Here is a 17,984-nt window from a genome sequence, read left to right as displayed (position 1 = left end):
CCCCGAAAAGCTCTTCTCTGACGACGTTATCTAAAACAGTGCCCCCCCCACATCAGCTCTGCCCCTAGACACTGCTTTATTCCTCCTTATAATATGTACCCATTATATATTAGACACTATTGCATGTATTTATTTGCTTATGGTTTGTCTCTCCCAATATATTGCAAACTTTTCGAGGACCGATTCATTGGCTCTGTTCATTGCAGCAGCTCAGGCCTAGAACTGTCCCTGAGGCCCAGATGGCACTGAGTACATATTCTTTGTGTGGCTGTTTCATCTCCTGGTTTACTAGCCAGCTGCAGGTCATGTAGATGATAGAGGCAGTCTCATTCCTGTGATAACTTAGTTCTAAAAGTATGATTACCATAACCAGCTTAGGAATATCAATATAATCCTTTCTAGAGAACTCTGTGTTTTCAGGGTTATTGAAGTAAAACATAACCGGAAGCTGTGATTCCATACTCATTTCCAGATCAGAAGATGCTCTGTCCCTCCAAGCCACTGTAACGTCACCATCACCACACACACGGTAAAAGCAGGTTTTGTTGTTTGTTTTGGCCGTACGGGCAGAAGGTGGAAGTTCTGGGGCCAGGGATGGAATTCATGGATACGTATTCGGAATGAATGAATGAATGAGGCACTTAATCCTCAGTTTCCTCTTCCCTGACTGGGCTCTTCCTCACTTAGGTCGAGCCCTCAGGGGCCTCTAACCTTTCCTGGGCCTCATCTGGCTCAGGCAACTCAGGCAGACCCTGCGCTGCCATCCCTCTGCAGCTGTTACAGCTGGGGCAGCATTTCCAGCTTCCTGTTTTCAGCAGACAATGGGAGCAGGCTGCTGTGAGTGTGTAAGGGGTTCCAGAAAGGTCAGCTTCCCTAAAACGGTGGTTTTCTTGTCTAATAGCATGGCAGGTGCCGGTGAGGGAAAGCAGAGGCTCAGGGTCAGCGACCATCTTTAAGGCTGGGAAGCCAACCTGGGAACGGCAGGCAGAGCAGCCTTGAGAGAGGAGAGGCCGGGAGGGGTTTGCTGAAGACAGAGCACACAGCAAAGCCTTGTGTGGTCCATATCTGACCAAGATAAAAGTGTTTCTGGGATAAAGGCAGAAAACAGCCAATGAAGCAAAAGGGCCTGAAAGAGACTGGACGCCTCTTCCCTTTTGTTCTCTGAGAGAAGGCCTGCTCACCGCTCTCTCCTGGGCCCCCAAACAGTTCCTGGCATGTCCCAGGGACTCAGTCCGTTGAGAGTCTATTGGAAGGTGTGTGTAGCGGGCACACGTGGGTGTGGGTGTGGCAAGACCTATCAAAGGTGGCGCGTGGGGAAGGCAGTGAAGATGGACAGCATCCGAACAAGGAAGCTCCTTAAAAGAGGCATCAGTGACGAGACGGAGAGCAGCCGCAGGGTCCCACCCTGGTCCTGCAGCCGTGAGGCCTTTGGTGAGGGCCTCCCGAGAGGACGCCCCTCGTGTCCCCCACTGCCTTGTTATCTACAGAAAAACTTTAGTCAAAGAATCAATTTAATCAGAGGAGGGAGAAAATACAGAGAGAAAGAGCACAGTCAAGCAAGACAGAATAATGATAGTTTAGTCATTCAACAAAGTCAAGGACCTGTAGTTAGGTCTCCTTCAAAGATTATAGATAATCTTCTGAGCCATGTCCTTGAAGCTGTTTTGCAGACGCTGAAGCTGCCACTGGGTAGAGGAAGTTAACTGTGTGCTGCCCACAAGCAGGCAGACCCCAGACTGGTTGGAACCAGCAGGTGGATGACGCTGATTCCCAATGACCTCACCACCCACCGGTCAAGAAAAGGTCCATGGGCTGATCACGCCCTGCTCCTCGAACGCTGTAAGTCGCCTCGCTGCCCCCTCCAAGGGGGGCATAGTCCTCGAGGCACTAGCCTGCTGTGTCCCCCTCTCTGCCTGGTGATGAAAGCTACTTTTTCTGTTTCCTCCAGCTCTGTCTCCAAGTTTCTATTTGGCATCAGTGTAGAGAGGCAGCCGATATTTCAGCAACAGTCTCACTGGTACTGGCCATGGGAACCTGGGCAAGTTACCTAATTCCTGTATACCTTATTTTTCTCATCTGGAAAGTGGGTACAAATGCTACTTACTTTATGGACTGCATCTTAATGATGTGCAGGAGCCGGTGGAGAGGATCCCCTCTGGGCAGACAGAGGAACCTAGGGGAGAAATGAAGGTTACAAAGAGGTCTGAGGGAGTCCAAAGCATCAAGGAGAGGGAGCTTTGTAACTGGGACAGGAGTGAGGAGCTGGGGAAGGGGAGGAGGGCTGGAAGAGGAAATCTGGTGACCAGGTACCTGACACCCTGAAGAAACCCAGGGACACAGCCCCCACGCCGCAGCCGAAGGCTGGCTCTGCTGGCTGGTGTTCCCCGCTGTCCGAGGCAGCCTGGGGAAGCCCTCATGCCCACCTAGGGCAGATGCAGGGCAATTCAGGCCCAAGGAAGTCTGGCACGTCTCAGCAGGAGGCAGAAGTTCATTAACAGGGGGGCTCATCAGGCTGGGATGCCTGCTGGGAAGGAGATGGAAACAGTAAATGCATCTCATCATCCAAAGCAAGAAGGAAATGAAACATTTTGGAAGTCATTGAAAGGCAGATTTTATGTTAATTTGAAATAAAATGTTTGGTTAACCAATTGCTCTCTGAGCGACTTCTGTGACTTTTTTAAAAACATTGAAATAGAGTTGATTTACAGTAGTATATTAATTTCAGGTGTAGAACATAGTGATTCAGTATTTTTGTAGATTATGTTCCATTAAAAGTTATTACAAGATAATGGTTATAGTTCCCTGTGCTGTAGAATGTATCATTGTTGCCTATCTTACACATATTAGCTTGTAGCTCTTAAGCCCACATCCCTAGTCTTCCCCTCCCCCTTTCCTCTCTCCTTTAGTAACCGTGAGTTTGTTTTCTGTATGTATGAATCTGTTTCTGTTTGTATATATATATTCATTTGTATTATTTTTCATTTTTTTAAAGTTTATTTTATTTTTTGCTTTGCAGGGCCACACCCGTGCGTTATGGAGGTTCCAGGTTAGGGGTCTACGAGAAGCCATAGCTACCGGCTTACGCCACAGCCACAGCAACACAAGATCCAAGCCATGCCTGTGACCCACACCACAACTTTTGGCAATGCCGGATCCTTAACTTGCTGAGAGAGGCCAGGGATCGAAACCATAACCTCACGCATGGCTCCTAGTCAGATTTGTTTCTGCTGCGCCACAAGGGGAACTCCACTTGTATTATTTTTTCATTTTCCACATATAAGTGGTATCATACAATGCTTGTCTTTCTCTTATTTCACAAAGTGCAACATTCTCTAGATCCATCCATGATCCTGCAAATGGCATTATTTCATTCTTTTTAATGGCTGAGTAATATTCCACTGTGTGTGTGTATACCACATTTTCTTAATCCAGTGCCTGTTGATGGGCACTTGGGTTGCTTCTGTGTCTTAGCTACTGTACTGCTACGAACACTGAGGTGTGTGTATCTTTTGGAATTACTGTTTTTTTTTTTTTTTCCCAGGTATATATCCAGGAGTGGAATTGCTGGATCATATGGTAGTTCTATTTTTAGCATTTGTTCTTTTCTGACTTATTTCACTAAACCTAAATATTTTCTAGGTCCATCCACCTGGCTGCAACTGGCAGAATTTCATTTTTTTTATGACTTCTGGATTTTCTATGTTCAAGATAGATATCAACTTGCCATTCACTGAAAGGGCTAGGAGCTCAGGCTTATTCCAACTAGGTGAGGTCTGAGTCATCTCATTGATGACTTGATTTCTCAGCAGGTTCTCTGCATGCTGAGTTAAACCTCTCAAAATCCTCGTGTCAGACACTTTCTCCAAGGACCAGCTTACCTCCTATGCACACAGAGCAGAGGGTCCTATGTTACAGGCTGGAGTAGCCACCCAGAAACTGCGATGAACTCTCTTGGGGAGGGAGAGAGATTCAATATTGCTTATTAAACACCTGGATTAAAACTAAAAATGGTTAGGATGTTATCTACATTTTTTCACTCCCATTCTTTCATGACTGTACAAGAGAGTTTTCTAGAGGCTCTTGATATGTAACATTACAGTAGTCTGAATATAGAACATATGTGACAATGTCAGACATTAAAGAGATCTGCAAAAATGCAAAACACTGTCGCTTTTCTAAATGTTTTTTATTTTTAAAAAGTTATTTTTCATAAAAACATGTTTTTAAGTTCGTGTGTGATGAACTAGTTGATACATATTTCTGGTTATTCTTTTTAAAATTGTAGTATAGTTGCTTTACAATCTTTCCTTGCTAATTAATAATTTTTTCTAAGGACATAAATATTGTAATGAGAAATTTAAATGAAAAGTACATTTCATTTTTAATGTGGAAATATTGATAGAATCCACATAAACAAAATCTCTTTGCGTTTTTGGTAATTTTTAAGACTGTAAAGAGATCATAAGACCAAAATGATTGCAAACTGAGTGAGTCATGTGTTTACCCTTTCTGCGCCTTCTCTCTAATCTTCAGAACAGACCTGTAAGATAAAGCCTTTGATCTCCAGGTTACAGAAGACACAAAAGACATGCAGAGAAAACAGACACCTCTACGGGACATGTGATTGGACATGCCCGCTTTCTCTATTCTATCCACTTTTCTACAGTATCTCTTGACATCCACTGCGGCAAAAGCAAGTTTTAAGTAAGAGAAAGAAAGCCACAACAATTAGTGATTTTGCAAGAAGCAAACTCCACTCTCTAAAGCTTTCTGAAAAACATGCTCTGTGTTACTTTGCCTCAAGAGAAATAAACGAATTTAGTCCAAAATGACCTTTCTCCATTCCTAGCTTAGCCCTAGGCCCTTGCTGGGTCTGCCACATCTGCACAGTGCCCTCTGCTGGCCCCCCTATACTCCAGCACAGCCTGGTGGGGTCTGATGCTCAGTAGACTAGGCTCCCCTTCTAGGGTAGAGCCCACAGGGACCACTGGTATCTTACAAGGTTTGGAAATTCCTCCAGTTGCACTCAGTCTTTCATATGAATATGAGAGGCTGCCTTCACCAGTGACAACTCTCTTGGGACCACTCCTAGTTGCAGGTCCATTTTTTCTGCCTGTTTTCCACATTCAGAGCTCAGAACACAAAGAACCACCTTTTCCACTCTTGTGACTTGAGGAGGAAGCCTGGCATGTTATTTAACCTTTCTGAGCCCCACTCTTCTCATCTTAAAAATGGAAATGTTAATATTTCCCTCGAGAGTTACTGTGAGCCTGAAGTGGGACAATGCAGAAACACGTGGCACAGGGCTGAACAGTGCTGGTTCCTGCTTCCCACTTCTGCTCTGGGCTGACACTGAAGGTGACCCTGAACTGCTGGAAATGTCACCACACCCTGGTCTCCTTCCGGTCTTCCGTCATGGATTCGGCTCCCACCAGGGGCAGGAGTTGGTGCAGCTCTCAGGATATAAAGTCAAAATAAGGTAGGTATACTGTAAAAGTTCCCAATGTTTTCCCAAATATCACCGGAATCTTTCCCAAAGATTACCCAGCAGCAGTCTTCCTTTAAAAGACTTTTTTTTTTTTTTTTTTTTTATTTTGGGAGTTCCTATTTGTGGCTCAGTGGTAACCAACCCAACCAGTATCCAGGAGGATGTGGGTTCAATCCCTAGCCCTGCTCAGTGGGTTAAGGGTCCGGTGCTGTGGTGAGCTGAAATGTAGGTTGCAGATGCCACTCGGGTGGCTGTGGTGTAGGCTGGCGGCTGCAGCTCCAATTCAACCACTAGCACGGGAACTTCCATATGCTGCAGGTGCAGCTCTAAAAAGAAAAAAAAATTTTTTACAGCTGTTTTAGGGTTCATCGCAATACTGAGCAGAATGTACAGAAATAGCCCATATACTCCCTTTTCCCAGATATCCACAGCTTCCCTACCATCAGCATTTCCCACCGGATGGAACATTTATTACAATGGAGGCGCCTACACCCACACGTCATTATAATCCCACGTCCATGGTTTACCTGAGGGCTCACGCTTGGTGCTGTACGTTCTAGAGATTTCAACAAATGTATGTAAGCTAAATGTGCAGGTGCTAAACTGGAAGCAGGGGTCACAGTGAGAGAGAGACTGAAGCTATTCTGATGATGGAGGAGGTGGCTGTTTGCCAGCAATGCAGGTGGCTTCTCGAAGCGGGAAAGGCAAGGAAATGGATTTTCCCCTAGAGTCTCCAAAAGGAGCCCAGCCCTGCAGATACCTTGATTTTAGCCAATGAGAACCATACTGGAATTCTGATCTACAGACCCAAAAGAGAACAAAAATGCTCCTTGTTTGAAGCCACTGCATTCATGATAATTTGCTAACGGCAGCATGAGGAGAAGCAGCAGTAGTCATTAACACCAGGAGAAGGGCACCCCTCTGGGGATCAGAGCACTGCCAGGTGGTGGAAGGTGAGAACCCACCCCATGGTGAGAAGCAGGGGTCCTGCTGGCAGGACCTCCAGGGCTCACTTCATTATCATCAATACCATTCGCTTCAAAACTTGTGTTCTTTTTTCTTTTCTTGCATTTCAGCAATCCTCAAAATAAGGCAGCCGTAGCATTGAAATGTTTATTTTCCTTATGGGAGGAGTTCCTGATCACATTAGCCTGATGAAGTGATTATTCTTATTCATCAAATTGAATTTAATTTTCATATTTCAAGGGCTTGATAGCTGGTAACTATATCCACCTGGCCAATTGCCCCATAAAACAATCTGTGTTTTTCCCTCTTGCACTTCTTTGCATCCTAAAAGGCTATATTTACTTCTCCAGAGTGAAACTGCTTGCTATGCCAGGCCAGGCTGGCAAATTTCTCTGGAGGGAAAAGAATTCGCTAGTAAAACGCAGCCCCAGAATTTGAGGCAAACAGATGAACGCTAAGAGTGTTGCTTTAGCCGATGGAAGAGGATAGAAGAGAGACGGTGCTATCCCTTTAGACTCTGCCAGGATCCTGAAGGTGGAGCTGGGCTGCTGGATGCTGGAACAGACAGCAGCCCGGGGATCTGCCTGCAGACAGTTTCGAAGGCACTTCCTACTCTGCACAGCCTGTGCCTGGGAAGCTTTCTTTCGTTGTTTTTTTTTTTTTGTTTTGTTTTGTTTTTTAATTTAAAAAGTTTTTTGAATTTTATTATATTTATAGTCGTACAACCATCATCACAACCTAATTTTAGAGAAGCTTTCGAATGGCTTTTTCCGATTTGGTTTCCAGTAACCTCAGAGGAGGCCCAGTCTGTGAATGCTTTCACACCCATCCTGGCCATTTCACATCTCCTATTCAGGGACACGCTGCCTTCTGAGCGGACTATGTCCTCAGGGCTCCACCTGGGTGTCTGGTGGCTCAGCTTGCAATCTCATATTTTATTTTTGTGAGTCAACATGTACAGCAGCACTTATTTCCAGACTGGCCTGAGGGTAGTGCTAGGAAGTTTCAGAAGAAAAGGACCAGCCTATCGCTGGATTTATGTGATGCATAATCAGACTGATATCATCACAGAACATATTATCACGCGTCTCTAAGATTTATGTGTCTCTTTGCATATATTCACATTAATAGAGATACAGCATTAAGGTGAAATTTCTTTATAGCTCCAGCAAGATCTGCCATTGACATTCTTTTTTTTTTCCTTTTTTCTTAAAATTGTATTATAGTTGATTTACAGCGTCTGTCCACTTCTGCTGCACAGCATGCCATCAACATTCTATGACCTGTAATTAGTGCTCTGATCAATAATGGTACAATCAGACTTTCCTGGTGACTCAGTGGGTTAAGGATTCAGCATTGTTGCTGCTGTGGCTTGGGCCACTGCTGTGGCACGGGTTCGATCCCTGGCCCAGGAACCTCTACACGCTGCAGGTGTGGCCAAAAAAAATGTTACAACCATAAACTAAACATAAGTGTCCTTTTTCTGGGTGTTCAGATATCCACTTCAGCTGGGTATTGACATGGACGTGCCCATGTTACAAAGCACGTTCACATACATTATTTCACTTGATCCTCACAGCAGTTTGGCCTCCTCCCCCCCTTCCTGCCCCCAAATATGACTATTTCATTAACATGCAATATCTGAATATCTGAACAAAGAATTCAGGATACATTGTTAGAGCAGCAATTCTTAGTAGAGTTCACAGCAGTCTAGTCTTAAAGGGAGGAGTCCAAGGCTAAGAAGGTAAGCGATGTGCCCAAGGTTACAGCTCCCAGACGGTAGGGCTGAGGTCAGCTAATCACATTCGCTCTATCGTCTGTGTGATTACACTTTTAGGGAACTCAAAAATACTGAGAAGTTGTGATGGTCATAAAGAGAATGATTATCATTGATGCTGCATAAACTATGGGCCAGGCTCCATTTGGGGCACTTCTGTGCACTTCTTGGGTAATCCTTCTGCTCACTGCTGGAGCTAAGTGGCATAATTCTCACCTCGTAGAGAAGGGATCTAAGGCTCAGAGAGATGAACCAACAAGCCCAAGGCCACACAGCTCACATCTGGTAGAGTCAGGTCTAAACTGGGTTCTGACTCCAAAGCCCATGTTTTTCCCCTTTGGCTGTTACCTATTTTCATTCCAGTGCAAATTTAAACCAATGGTTCTACCTTTTGGGTCATTATTTGCATTTTGCACAGCTCTAGATAAGGAATGAAAGGACCTGTTCCCTGGGTTTTGCTTTTGTTTTAATTCCAAGCCCCTGGAAACAGGTGGGAGGGAGAGGCTAGTGGGCGGTGTGCAGGCCCTTGGGTGTTTCTGAAATTCACACCTGAGGGTTGGTCAGCCTGAGCCTGCTGGGGGCACACATTCAGGCCTCTGGGAGGACAACGAGCCTGCAAGCTCTTCTGGTACACTGCGTCTGCAGCAGAGCAGAGCAATCATGGGCCCCAGAGGCACAACCCTTGAGTCTGGGTGGCCCTATTCTTTAGAAGCTGTGTGGCCTAAACAATTTTCTTTTTTTCCCCCCACAAGACTCTGCTTCCTTTTTTTGGAAAACATGGATTAAATTAGATAATGTGTGTTGTGTGTGTGTGTGTGGGGTACGGTTGTAAAGCAAAACAAGGAAGCTATTCTTCTGTGTTTTCTTCCAGGGAGTCAAGGTTCCCTTGTCCCTTCTCTGAGTGACCGCTCTGCAGGATACCTCAGTGAGCATCAGGGCCAGCGCACAATCAGAGGCTTTCCCGCGCTGTCTTCTGAAGGGCTTGTGCTGCAGCTGATACATGTGTTACTTCCTGCAGGAGTTTCCAAACCTCTTTACCAAGAAGGCTTCCTCCCATGAAAAGGCTGTTGTTTGCTCATGGGAGGAACAACTCCTGTTCTGCAGGCCCTGCTGGGGTGGAGAAGAAAAGCCTGCACAGCTGCACATTTTCTCGGAAGGAGTTGCAGGCGGCGGCACAGGCCAAGCTCTGGAGGCAGGTGGAGCCCAGCTGCAAAGCCTCCCAGCTCTGACCCCTCCGGGCGGCTTCAGCTTTCTAAGCATCAGTGTCCTTCTTTGTATAATGAAATTAATTTCCACCTTCCAGGACACCTGTAAGGACTGCAGATAATGTTAATGAAACGCCTAACACAGAACCTGGTATAGAGTAGCCGTTTGGTCAATGTTAGTTTCCTCTTCCACGTTACTTGCTCATGCCTGTATCTGCAGCAGACACAGGGCAAGAGTGCATGGGATGAGAAAGGGCTCTGTCCACTCTGAAGAGCCGTTTGGGCCCACTCTGTTCAGACAGTCCACCCTGGATGTGTTCTTCAACTCCAGAATTTATGAAGATAACAAGGAATACTGTAAAGATGGTTGAACCTCCAAGTGCACTGTTCAGAGGCTGCTGTGTGATGACCCCTACTGGATTCTGGCATCAAACTCCTGCTTGTCCTCACTTAGGACCTGGGGGGATGCCCCCTCGTGGCAGAAGCATGTCCCGGGACCCTCTTGTATCTTGTTTTCCTTCATTGCCTCTGCTGAAACGTCCATTTCCTGCTTCTGAGCTGGTAATGCTGACTTCTTTCTTAGCCTTTGCTTACACAGTTGCTGAAAGGGTCATTTTAAAGTCCTGCATCTTCACTGAATTGATGTTTGCAAAAGCCTTTGCTTCCCTATCCAGTGCTCTGCAAACACTCGATGTGGCTTCTCAGTCTGGAAGGATACGGACACCATCTGGCTGAAGCATGACACTTCCTGAGAGGCAGTGTTTAAGTAATTCCTGGAAAGCAGCAGCTCATTGGTTTGAGTGTTAATCACTCCATATCCAATTTTCTGTGGCTTCATCACAGTCTGTATGACTTTGAGCTCAAGGTTAAGAAAGAATGAAACGGGATACAGCAATTTGCCCTTGATAATGTCTATCATCAAGACAGATGTGTCCTGAGCTCTGGCTACGTGCAGAGGACTGTGCTAGTAAGCTGGTGAGTATATGGGGGGGGGGGGGGGGCAATGGCCTTTGCCCTCAGGGGCCCTGTAATAGAGACATGGATGCAGACATCATGTGCTGAATGAATGGAGGAAGGAAACCTGGTCAGTGTTTGCAGTTTAGACAGTGTGTGCAGGCTCAGGGGAAGTATCTGCAAACAATAATTAAATGAGGGATATTCAAGGATCTACAGGAATTGAATAAATGGAAGATCAATATGGGATGCATTTTAGGCAGCAGAAACAAGGGCATCAAAAATGCAGAAGAAACAAGGGCATCAAAGTGGGAACTTGCCAGGGTGATTTGGGCATTGAAAGTGTACCAGCCTACTTGGTCCATTTCTTTTAGAATAGTGAGAATCAACTTTGTAAAGATAAATTGGGATCAATAGAAAAGGATGAGTTCTAAGCTAAGGAGCTTGGACTTATATCATTATTATTATTATTATTACAGTGAAATCACTGAAATTTTTTGAGCAGACAAATGGCATAGGGAAAGTTGTGTTTTAGGAAATTTATATTGGTGGTGGTGTTTGGAGGGGGTTATCATTAAGGAGAAAAAGAGACCCGAGGAGGAGGAGTAGTTTGAGGACTATTACAAAGGGCTGACATGAATTTATAAGAACCCAAACTAGGATGACCCCAGAGCAAAAGAAAAGTAAGGGATAAATGAATACAAGTTGGAGAGCAAGCAGATAGTGGGCTTAAGGAGACAATAAGAGAAAGAATGGCATCACAGGATGAAGGTGGAAAATCTGGAGCTTTTTTGTATTTGTGGGCTTATTTATTTATTTAGTCTTTTATCTTTTTAGGGCCGCACCTGTGACATATAGAGGTTCCCAGGCTAGGGGTCTAATCAGAGCTGTTGTCTCCTGCCTACACCACAGCCACAGCAATGCCAGATCTGAGCTGAGTCTTCAACCTACACCACAGCTCATGGCAATGCTGGATCCTTAACCCACTGGGCTAGGCCAGGGATTGAACTGGGAACCTCATGGTTCCTAGTTGGATTTGTTTCCACTGTGCCACGACAGAAGCTATTTGTTGGCTTAAACGAGTTAAATTTGAGGACTGAGGAGACAATCCCAAGTGAGAAATAAAAATGTCCAGCAAGTTACTAGAGATTCAAGACGGAGATTGAGAATGAATTCTGGGCTGCAAACATAATTTGGGTGGCATTCCATGGAGGGGACAGCTGAAGCTGGTACTATAGTATGTAATAAGCCTTAAAATTGGGTAGCATCACTTCTTCAACTTTATCCTTTTGTTTTAGCTATTCTAATTCTTTTGTTTTTCCATATACATTTTAAAATAAAACTTGCCTATATCTACAAAAAAATCTTGCTGGGATTTTGATAGGAATTGCATTAAAATCTATAAATCAGTTTTGGGAGAACTGACATCTTTATTATACTATCTTCCAATCCATGAACATGGTATGTCTCTCCATTTATTTAGATCTTTCTTGATTTATTTTCAGTATTTTGTAGCTTTTCAGCATACAAGTCCTATACATGTTTAATTTTATTGGAAAAATCCAATAATTTATTTTATTTATTTATTTATATTTTTGGTGTGATAGAAATGTTCTTTTTCAAATTTAAAAAATTTTTTCTCCAGGAGTTCCCGTCATGGCGCAGTGGTTAACGAATCCGACTAGGAACCATGAGGTTGCGGGTTCGATCCCTGCCCTTGCTCAGTGGGTTAACGATCCAGGGTTGCCGTGAGCTGTGGTGTAGGTTGCAGACGAGGCTCGGATCCCGCGTTGCTGTGGCTCTGGCGTAAGCTGGTGGCTACAGCTCCGATTCAACCCCTAGCCTGGGAACCTCCATATGCCGTGGGAGCGGCCCAAGAAATAGCAACAACAACAACAAAAGACAAAAGACAAAAAAAAATTCCACTGTACAGAATGGGGACCAAGTTACCCATACATGTATACATAATTTTCCCTCCCATTGTTGTGTTGCGATGTAAGTATCTAGACATAGTTCTCAGTGCTACACAGCAGGATCTCACTGTAAATCCATTCCAAGAGCAGTAGTTTGCATCCGTTAAGCCCAAGCTCCCGATCCCTGCCACTCCCTCCCTCTCCCCCCGGGCAGCCACAAGTCTATTCTCCAAGTCCATGATTTTCTTTTCTGTACAAAGGTTCCTTTGTGTTGTATATTAGATTCCAGTTATAAGTGATATCATATGGTATTTGTCTTTCTCTTTCTGACTCATTTCACTCAGTATGAGAGTTTCTAGTTCCATCCATGTTGCTGCAAATGGCATTATGTTGTTCTTTTTTATGGCTGAGTAGTATTCCATTGTGTATATATACACCACATCTTCCGAATCCAATTGTCTGTCGATAGACATTTGGGTTGTTTCCATGTCTTGGCCATTGTGAATAGAGCTGCAATGAACATACGGGTGCACATGCCTTTTTTAAGGAAAGTTTTGTCTGGATATGTGCCCAAGAGTGGGACTGCTGGGTCATATGGTAGTTTTATGTGTAGATTTCTAAGGTACCTCCATACAGTTCTCCATAGTGGCTGTACCAGCTTACATTCCCACCAACAGTGCAGGAGGGTTCCCTCTTCTCCACAACCCCTCCAGCACTTGTTATTTGTGGACTTATTAATGATGGCCATTCTGACTGGTGTGAGGTGGTATCTCATGGTAGTTTTGATTTGCATTTCTCTAGTAATCAGGGATGTTGAGCATTTTCTCATGTGCTTGTTGGCCATCTGTATATCTTCCTTGGAGAAATGCCTATTCAGGTCTTTTGCCCATTTTTCAGTTGGGTTGTTGGCTTTTTGCTGTTAAGTTGCTTGTTTATTCTAGAGATTAAGCCCTTATCCATTGCATCATTTGAAAATACTTTCTCCCATTCTGTAAGTTGTCTTTTTGTTTTCTTTTGGGTTTCCTTTGCCATGCAAAAGCTTTTCAGTTTGATTAGGTCCCACTGGTTTATTTTTGCTCTTATTTCTGTTGCTTTGGGAGACTGACCTGAGAAAATATTCATGAAGTTGATGTCAGAGAATGTTTTGCCTATGTTCTCTTCCAGGAGTTTGATGATGTCTTGTCTTATATTTAAGTCTTCCAGCCATTTTGAGTTTATTTTCGTGCATGGTGTGAGGGTGTGTTCCAGTTTCACTGATTTGCTTGCAGCTGTCCAGTTTTCCCAGCAATTCTTGCTAAAGAGACTTTCTTTTTCCCATTTTATGCTCTTGCCTCCTTTGTCAAAGATTAATTGACCACAGGTATCTGGGTTTATTTCTGGGTTCTCTATTCTGTTCCATTGGTCTGTATGTCTGTTTTGGTACCAGTACCACACTGTTTTAATGACTGCGGCTTTGTAATATTGCTTGAAGTCTGGAAGAGTTATGCCTCCTGCTTGGTTTTTGTTTCTCAGGATTGTTTTGGCAATTCTGGGCCTTCTGTGGTTCCATATAAATTTTTGGATTGTTTGTTCCAGTTCTGTGAAAAATGTCATGGGTAATTTGATAGGGATTGCATTGAATCTGTAGATTGCTTTGGGTAGTATGGCCATTTTAACAGTATTAATTTTTCCAATCCAGGAACATGGAATATCTTTCCATTTCTTTCCATTTTCTTTAATTTCTTTGATTAATGTTTTATAGTTGTCGGCATATAAGTCCTTTACCTCCTTGGTCAGGTGTATTCCCAGGTATTTGATTTTTTGGGGTGCAATTTTAAAAGGTATTGTATTTTTGTATTCCTTTTCTAATATTTGTTAGTATACAGAAATGCGACTGATTTCTGAATGTTAATCTTACATTCCACTACTTTGCTGTATTTGTTAATCAGTTCAAGTAATTTTTGGGTTGAGTCCTTAGGGTTTTCTATGTATAGTATCATGTTGTCTGCATACAGTGACAGTTTTATCTCTTCTCTTCCTATTTGGATGCCTTTTATTTCTTTTGTTTGTCTGATTGCTGTGGCTAGGAGTTCCAAAACTATGTTGAATAGCAGTGGTGAGAGTGGGCATCCCTGTCTTGTTCCAGATTTGAGTGAGAAGGCTTTCAATTTTTCCCCATTGAATATTATATTTTCTGTGGGTTTGTCATAAATGGCTTTGATTATGTTAAGAAATATTCCCTCTATACCCACTTTGGTGAGAGTTTTTATCATAAATCAATGTTGGACTTTGTCAAATGCTTTTTCTGCATCTATTGAGATGATCATATGATTTCTGACTTTTCTTTTGTTAATGTGGTGTATGATGTTGATTGATTTACATATATTGAACCATTCTTGTGAACCTGGCATGAATCCCACTTGGTTGTGGTGTACGATCTTTTTGATATATTGTTGGATTCGGTTGCCTAGAATTTTGTTGAGAATTTTTGGGTCTATAGTCATCAAAGATATTGGCTGATAGTTTTCTTTTTTGGTGGTATCTTTGTCTGGTTTTGGAATTAGGGTGATGGTGGCGTCATAGAATGTCTTTGAGAGTGTTCCTTCTTCTTCAACCTTTTGAAAAAGTTTAAGGAGGATGGGCACCAGATCCTCTTTGTATGTTTGGTAGAATTCGCCTGTGAAGCCATTTGGTCCCAGGCTTTTATTTGTAGGGAGTGTTTTTATGATGTATTCAATTTCATTTCTAGTGATTGGTCTGTTCAGTTGCTCTATTTCTTCTTGATTCAGTTCTGGCAGGCTGTAAGATTCTAGAAAGTTGCCCATTTCTTCCAGATTGTCAAATTTGTTGGCATATAATTGTTCATAGTATTCTCTTATGGTTTTTTGTATTTCTGTAGTATCCATTGTGATTTCTCCTTTTTCATACTAATTTTGTTTACTTGAGTTCTTTCTCTCCTCTTCTTGGTGAATCTAGCCAGAGGTTTGTCAATTTCATTTACCTTTTCAAAGAACCAGCTCTTGGTTTTATTAATTTTCTCTATTGTTTTTTGAATCTCTATTTTATTGATTTCTGCTTTGATCTTTATGATTTCCTTCCTTTTGCTGACTTTAGGTTTTTTTTGTTGTTGTTCTTTTTTCTAATTCATTTAGGTGGTGGGTTAAGTTGTCAATTTGAGATTTTTTCTTCTTTTTTGAGGAAGGCCTGTATTGCTATGAATTTCCCTCTGAACACTGCTTTTGTGGCATCCCATAGATTTTGAGCAGTTGTGCTTTCATTGTCATTTGTCTTGAGGTATTGCTTAATTTCCTTCTTGACTTCCTCATTGACCCATTGGTTTTTTAGTAGCATGTTGTTTAGTCTCCAGGTAGTAGGTTTTTTCTCATTTCTTTTCCTGTGGTTGATTTCTAGTTTCATACCATTGTGGTCAGAGAAGATACTAGAAAGAATTTCTATGCTCTTAAATTTGTTGAGGTTAGCTTTGTGGCCAATATGTGATAAATTCTTGAGAATGTTCCATGTGCACTTGAGAAGAATGTGTATTCTGATTTTTTTGGACGTAGTGTCCTGAAGATGTCAATTAAATCTAACTTTTCTATTGTTTCCTTTAGGATCTCTGTTGCTTTATTGGTTTTCTGTCTAGAGGATCTGTCCGTTGATGTGAGTGGGGTGTTAAAGCCTCCCACTATGATTGTATTCCCACTAATTTCTCTCTTTATGTGTTAGTATTTGTTGTATGTATCTGGATGCTCCTATATTTGGAGTATATATGTTGATGATAGTAATATCTTCTTCTCAAGTGGATCCTTTAACCATTAAATAGTGTCCTTCTTTGTCTTTCTTTATGGACTTTGTTTTAAAGTCTATTTCATCTGATATGAGTATTGCAACTCCTGCTTTCCTGTCATGTCCATTGGCATGAAATATTTTTTTACCACCCCCTCACTTTTAATCTATATGTGTCCTTTGTCCTAAAGTGAGTGTCTTGTAGGCAGCCGATGGAAGGGTTTTGCTTTTTTATCCAATCAGCCACTCTGTGCCTTCTGATTGGAGCATTCAGTCCATTGACATTTAAGGTGATAATTGATAGATGATTATTTATTGCCATTTTAAACCTCGTTTTCCAATTGATTCTATGATTTTCCAGTCTTCCTTTCTTTTTTTGGTTGGATGGTCTCCAATTATTTTCTGATTGAGTATTTTTCTTTTCATGTTTTGTGAATGTAATGTTTGGTTTTGATTTGTGCTTGCCCTGTTCTTTAAGCATGTTAACCCCTTCCTATAATTATGCATTTTAGCCTGATAGTCCTGTAGGTTCAAACACTTCGTTACCATAATAAAATTAAAAAAAATAAAATTAAAAAAGAATCTATTTATTCCTTACTTCCCTTGCCCACATTTTATGATTTTGATGTCTCTTTTTTCTTTTTAATTTTATTTTGTTTTAAACATCTTCATGATTAGATCTGTATGCTGGCTTATTTGAGTGACTGCTCTCTGATTGTGATTTCCTCCATCCTAGTTCTTCCTCTTTTTTTTTTTTTTTTTTTTTTTTGATTTAGAGAAGCCCTTTCAATATTTCTTTTAGAATGGGTTTTGTATTGCTGTATTCTTTTAGCTTTTGTTTGTTGGGAAAAAATTTTATTTCCCCTTCTATTTTAAATGATATTCTTGCTGGATAGAGTATTCCAGGTTGCATATTTTTTCCTTTCAGCACTTTAAATATCTCTTGCCATTCCCTCCTGGCCTGTAGAGTTTCTGTAGAGAAATCAGCTGATAGCCTTACGGAGGTTCCCTTATAATTGACACTTTGCTTTTCTCTTGCTGCCTTAATTTTATTTTTTTAAAAAAACCATTTTATTTTGAGATGACTGTAGTTCATATGCAATTGCAAGACATACAATAAAGTAATTTTAAAATCACTGATATAGATGATAAGTATAGAGACAGAGGGTTTTGAAATGGAATGAAGTATCAAAAGCAAATGTTATATATTTATCTTTTCTCTCCAAGGCAGCAAGAAAGAAGGGGAAGAAGTAAGAACTGCCAAGGGTGAGGTCTGACAGCAAAGCGCTCCGGGCAGCCAGAGATTCCTTCCATAGGAGAAGGGAGCCTAGAGTAGGACAAAGGGTCCCAGACAGGAATGGGCAGAGGCACCCCAGATGGCCTCCACTCACTTTGCGCAGTGCTGTCAAGAATACCCAGAGCCCCCACCACCTCAGGGTGAGACCTGGAGGCCTCTGATCTCACAATCAGGAGACACATGAGCCCTTTAGGAAATCTCCAATTTGTCATCCGACTATGGAAAGGGAATTTATGTGAACATGAAATCACTCAATGACTAGGGGATTCAAGCCTAGAAACTACACCTAAGGCAACCTGCTCAGATGTCACTCCCACTGTGCTAGTGTATTCTTCTTAATAGCTCAATATTCCTCCTTATTGCCAACAATCGTGACAGTAAACTCACCCTTCGCATTTCCCATCTGCAGAGTCACTAGGACACAGCTTCCAGTTAAGCCTAATGTGGTCCCTTCCACAGGGCAGGGGAGCTAACACCAGGAAAGGTCTTTTTACCTCTTACACCCTTTCAAAGACAAAATTAACACTGAGCTCAAGTATTGAGAGCTTCTGCCTTAGAGTCTCATCTCCTCCATGATAAAACGGAGAAAACTAGAGTATGAGAATTCAGAAAAACAAAG

General features: G+C 42.4%; 2 protein-coding genes and 1 long non-coding RNA gene across 7 annotated transcripts in view; 1 reads left to right on the top strand and 2 right to left on the bottom strand.

Annotated features, from left to right (window-relative positions):
• The window catches only part of CAB39L (calcium binding protein 39 like), a 722,245-nt gene that overhangs the window by 40,381 nt on the left and 663,880 nt on the right, over positions 1 to 17,984 (bottom strand). The window lies entirely within an intron of this gene.
• Positions 1 to 17,984, bottom strand: part of LOC146398566 (uncharacterized) — a 138,816-nt gene that overhangs the window by 1,956 nt on the left and 118,876 nt on the right. The window contains exons 3-4 of the mRNA XM_084981748.1: positions 2,311 to 2,524; positions 2,105 to 2,173 (exon numbers count right to left, since the gene is read on the bottom strand). Of these exons, the coding sequence (XP_084837874.1) occupies positions 2,120 to 2,173; positions 2,311 to 2,524 (268 nt within the window). The 3' untranslated portion in view covers positions 2,105 to 2,119. The remainder of the gene's footprint in view (positions 1 to 2,104; positions 2,174 to 2,310; positions 2,525 to 17,984) is intronic.
• The window catches only part of LOC146398568 (uncharacterized), a 29,891-nt gene that overhangs the window by 4,363 nt on the left and 7,544 nt on the right, over positions 1 to 17,984 (top strand). For 2 of the 4 annotated variants that reach the window (XR_014819446.1, XR_014819443.1), the window contains exons 2-5: positions 473 to 529; positions 1,660 to 1,839; positions 4,534 to 5,479; positions 9,103 to 10,411. This is a non-coding gene — a long non-coding RNA (uncharacterized LOC146398568). Of the gene's footprint in view, positions 1 to 472; positions 530 to 1,659; positions 1,840 to 3,541; positions 5,480 to 9,102; positions 10,412 to 12,035; positions 16,648 to 17,984 lie in introns of those variants that run through there. The other 2 variants (XR_014819445.1, XR_014819447.1) reach the window with 2 other exon arrangements.

This window comes from Sus scrofa, chromosome 11 (assembly GCF_054392235.1).
Source record: "Sus scrofa isolate SSC_HxYL_T2T_F1_AM1 chromosome 11, Sscrofa_HxYL_maternal_Yorkshire_Landrace_v2.0, whole genome shotgun sequence".
Taxonomy (NCBI): Eukaryota; Metazoa; Chordata; class Mammalia; order Artiodactyla; family Suidae; genus Sus; species Sus scrofa.
This window is presented reverse-complemented; position numbering and strand designations above follow the sequence as displayed.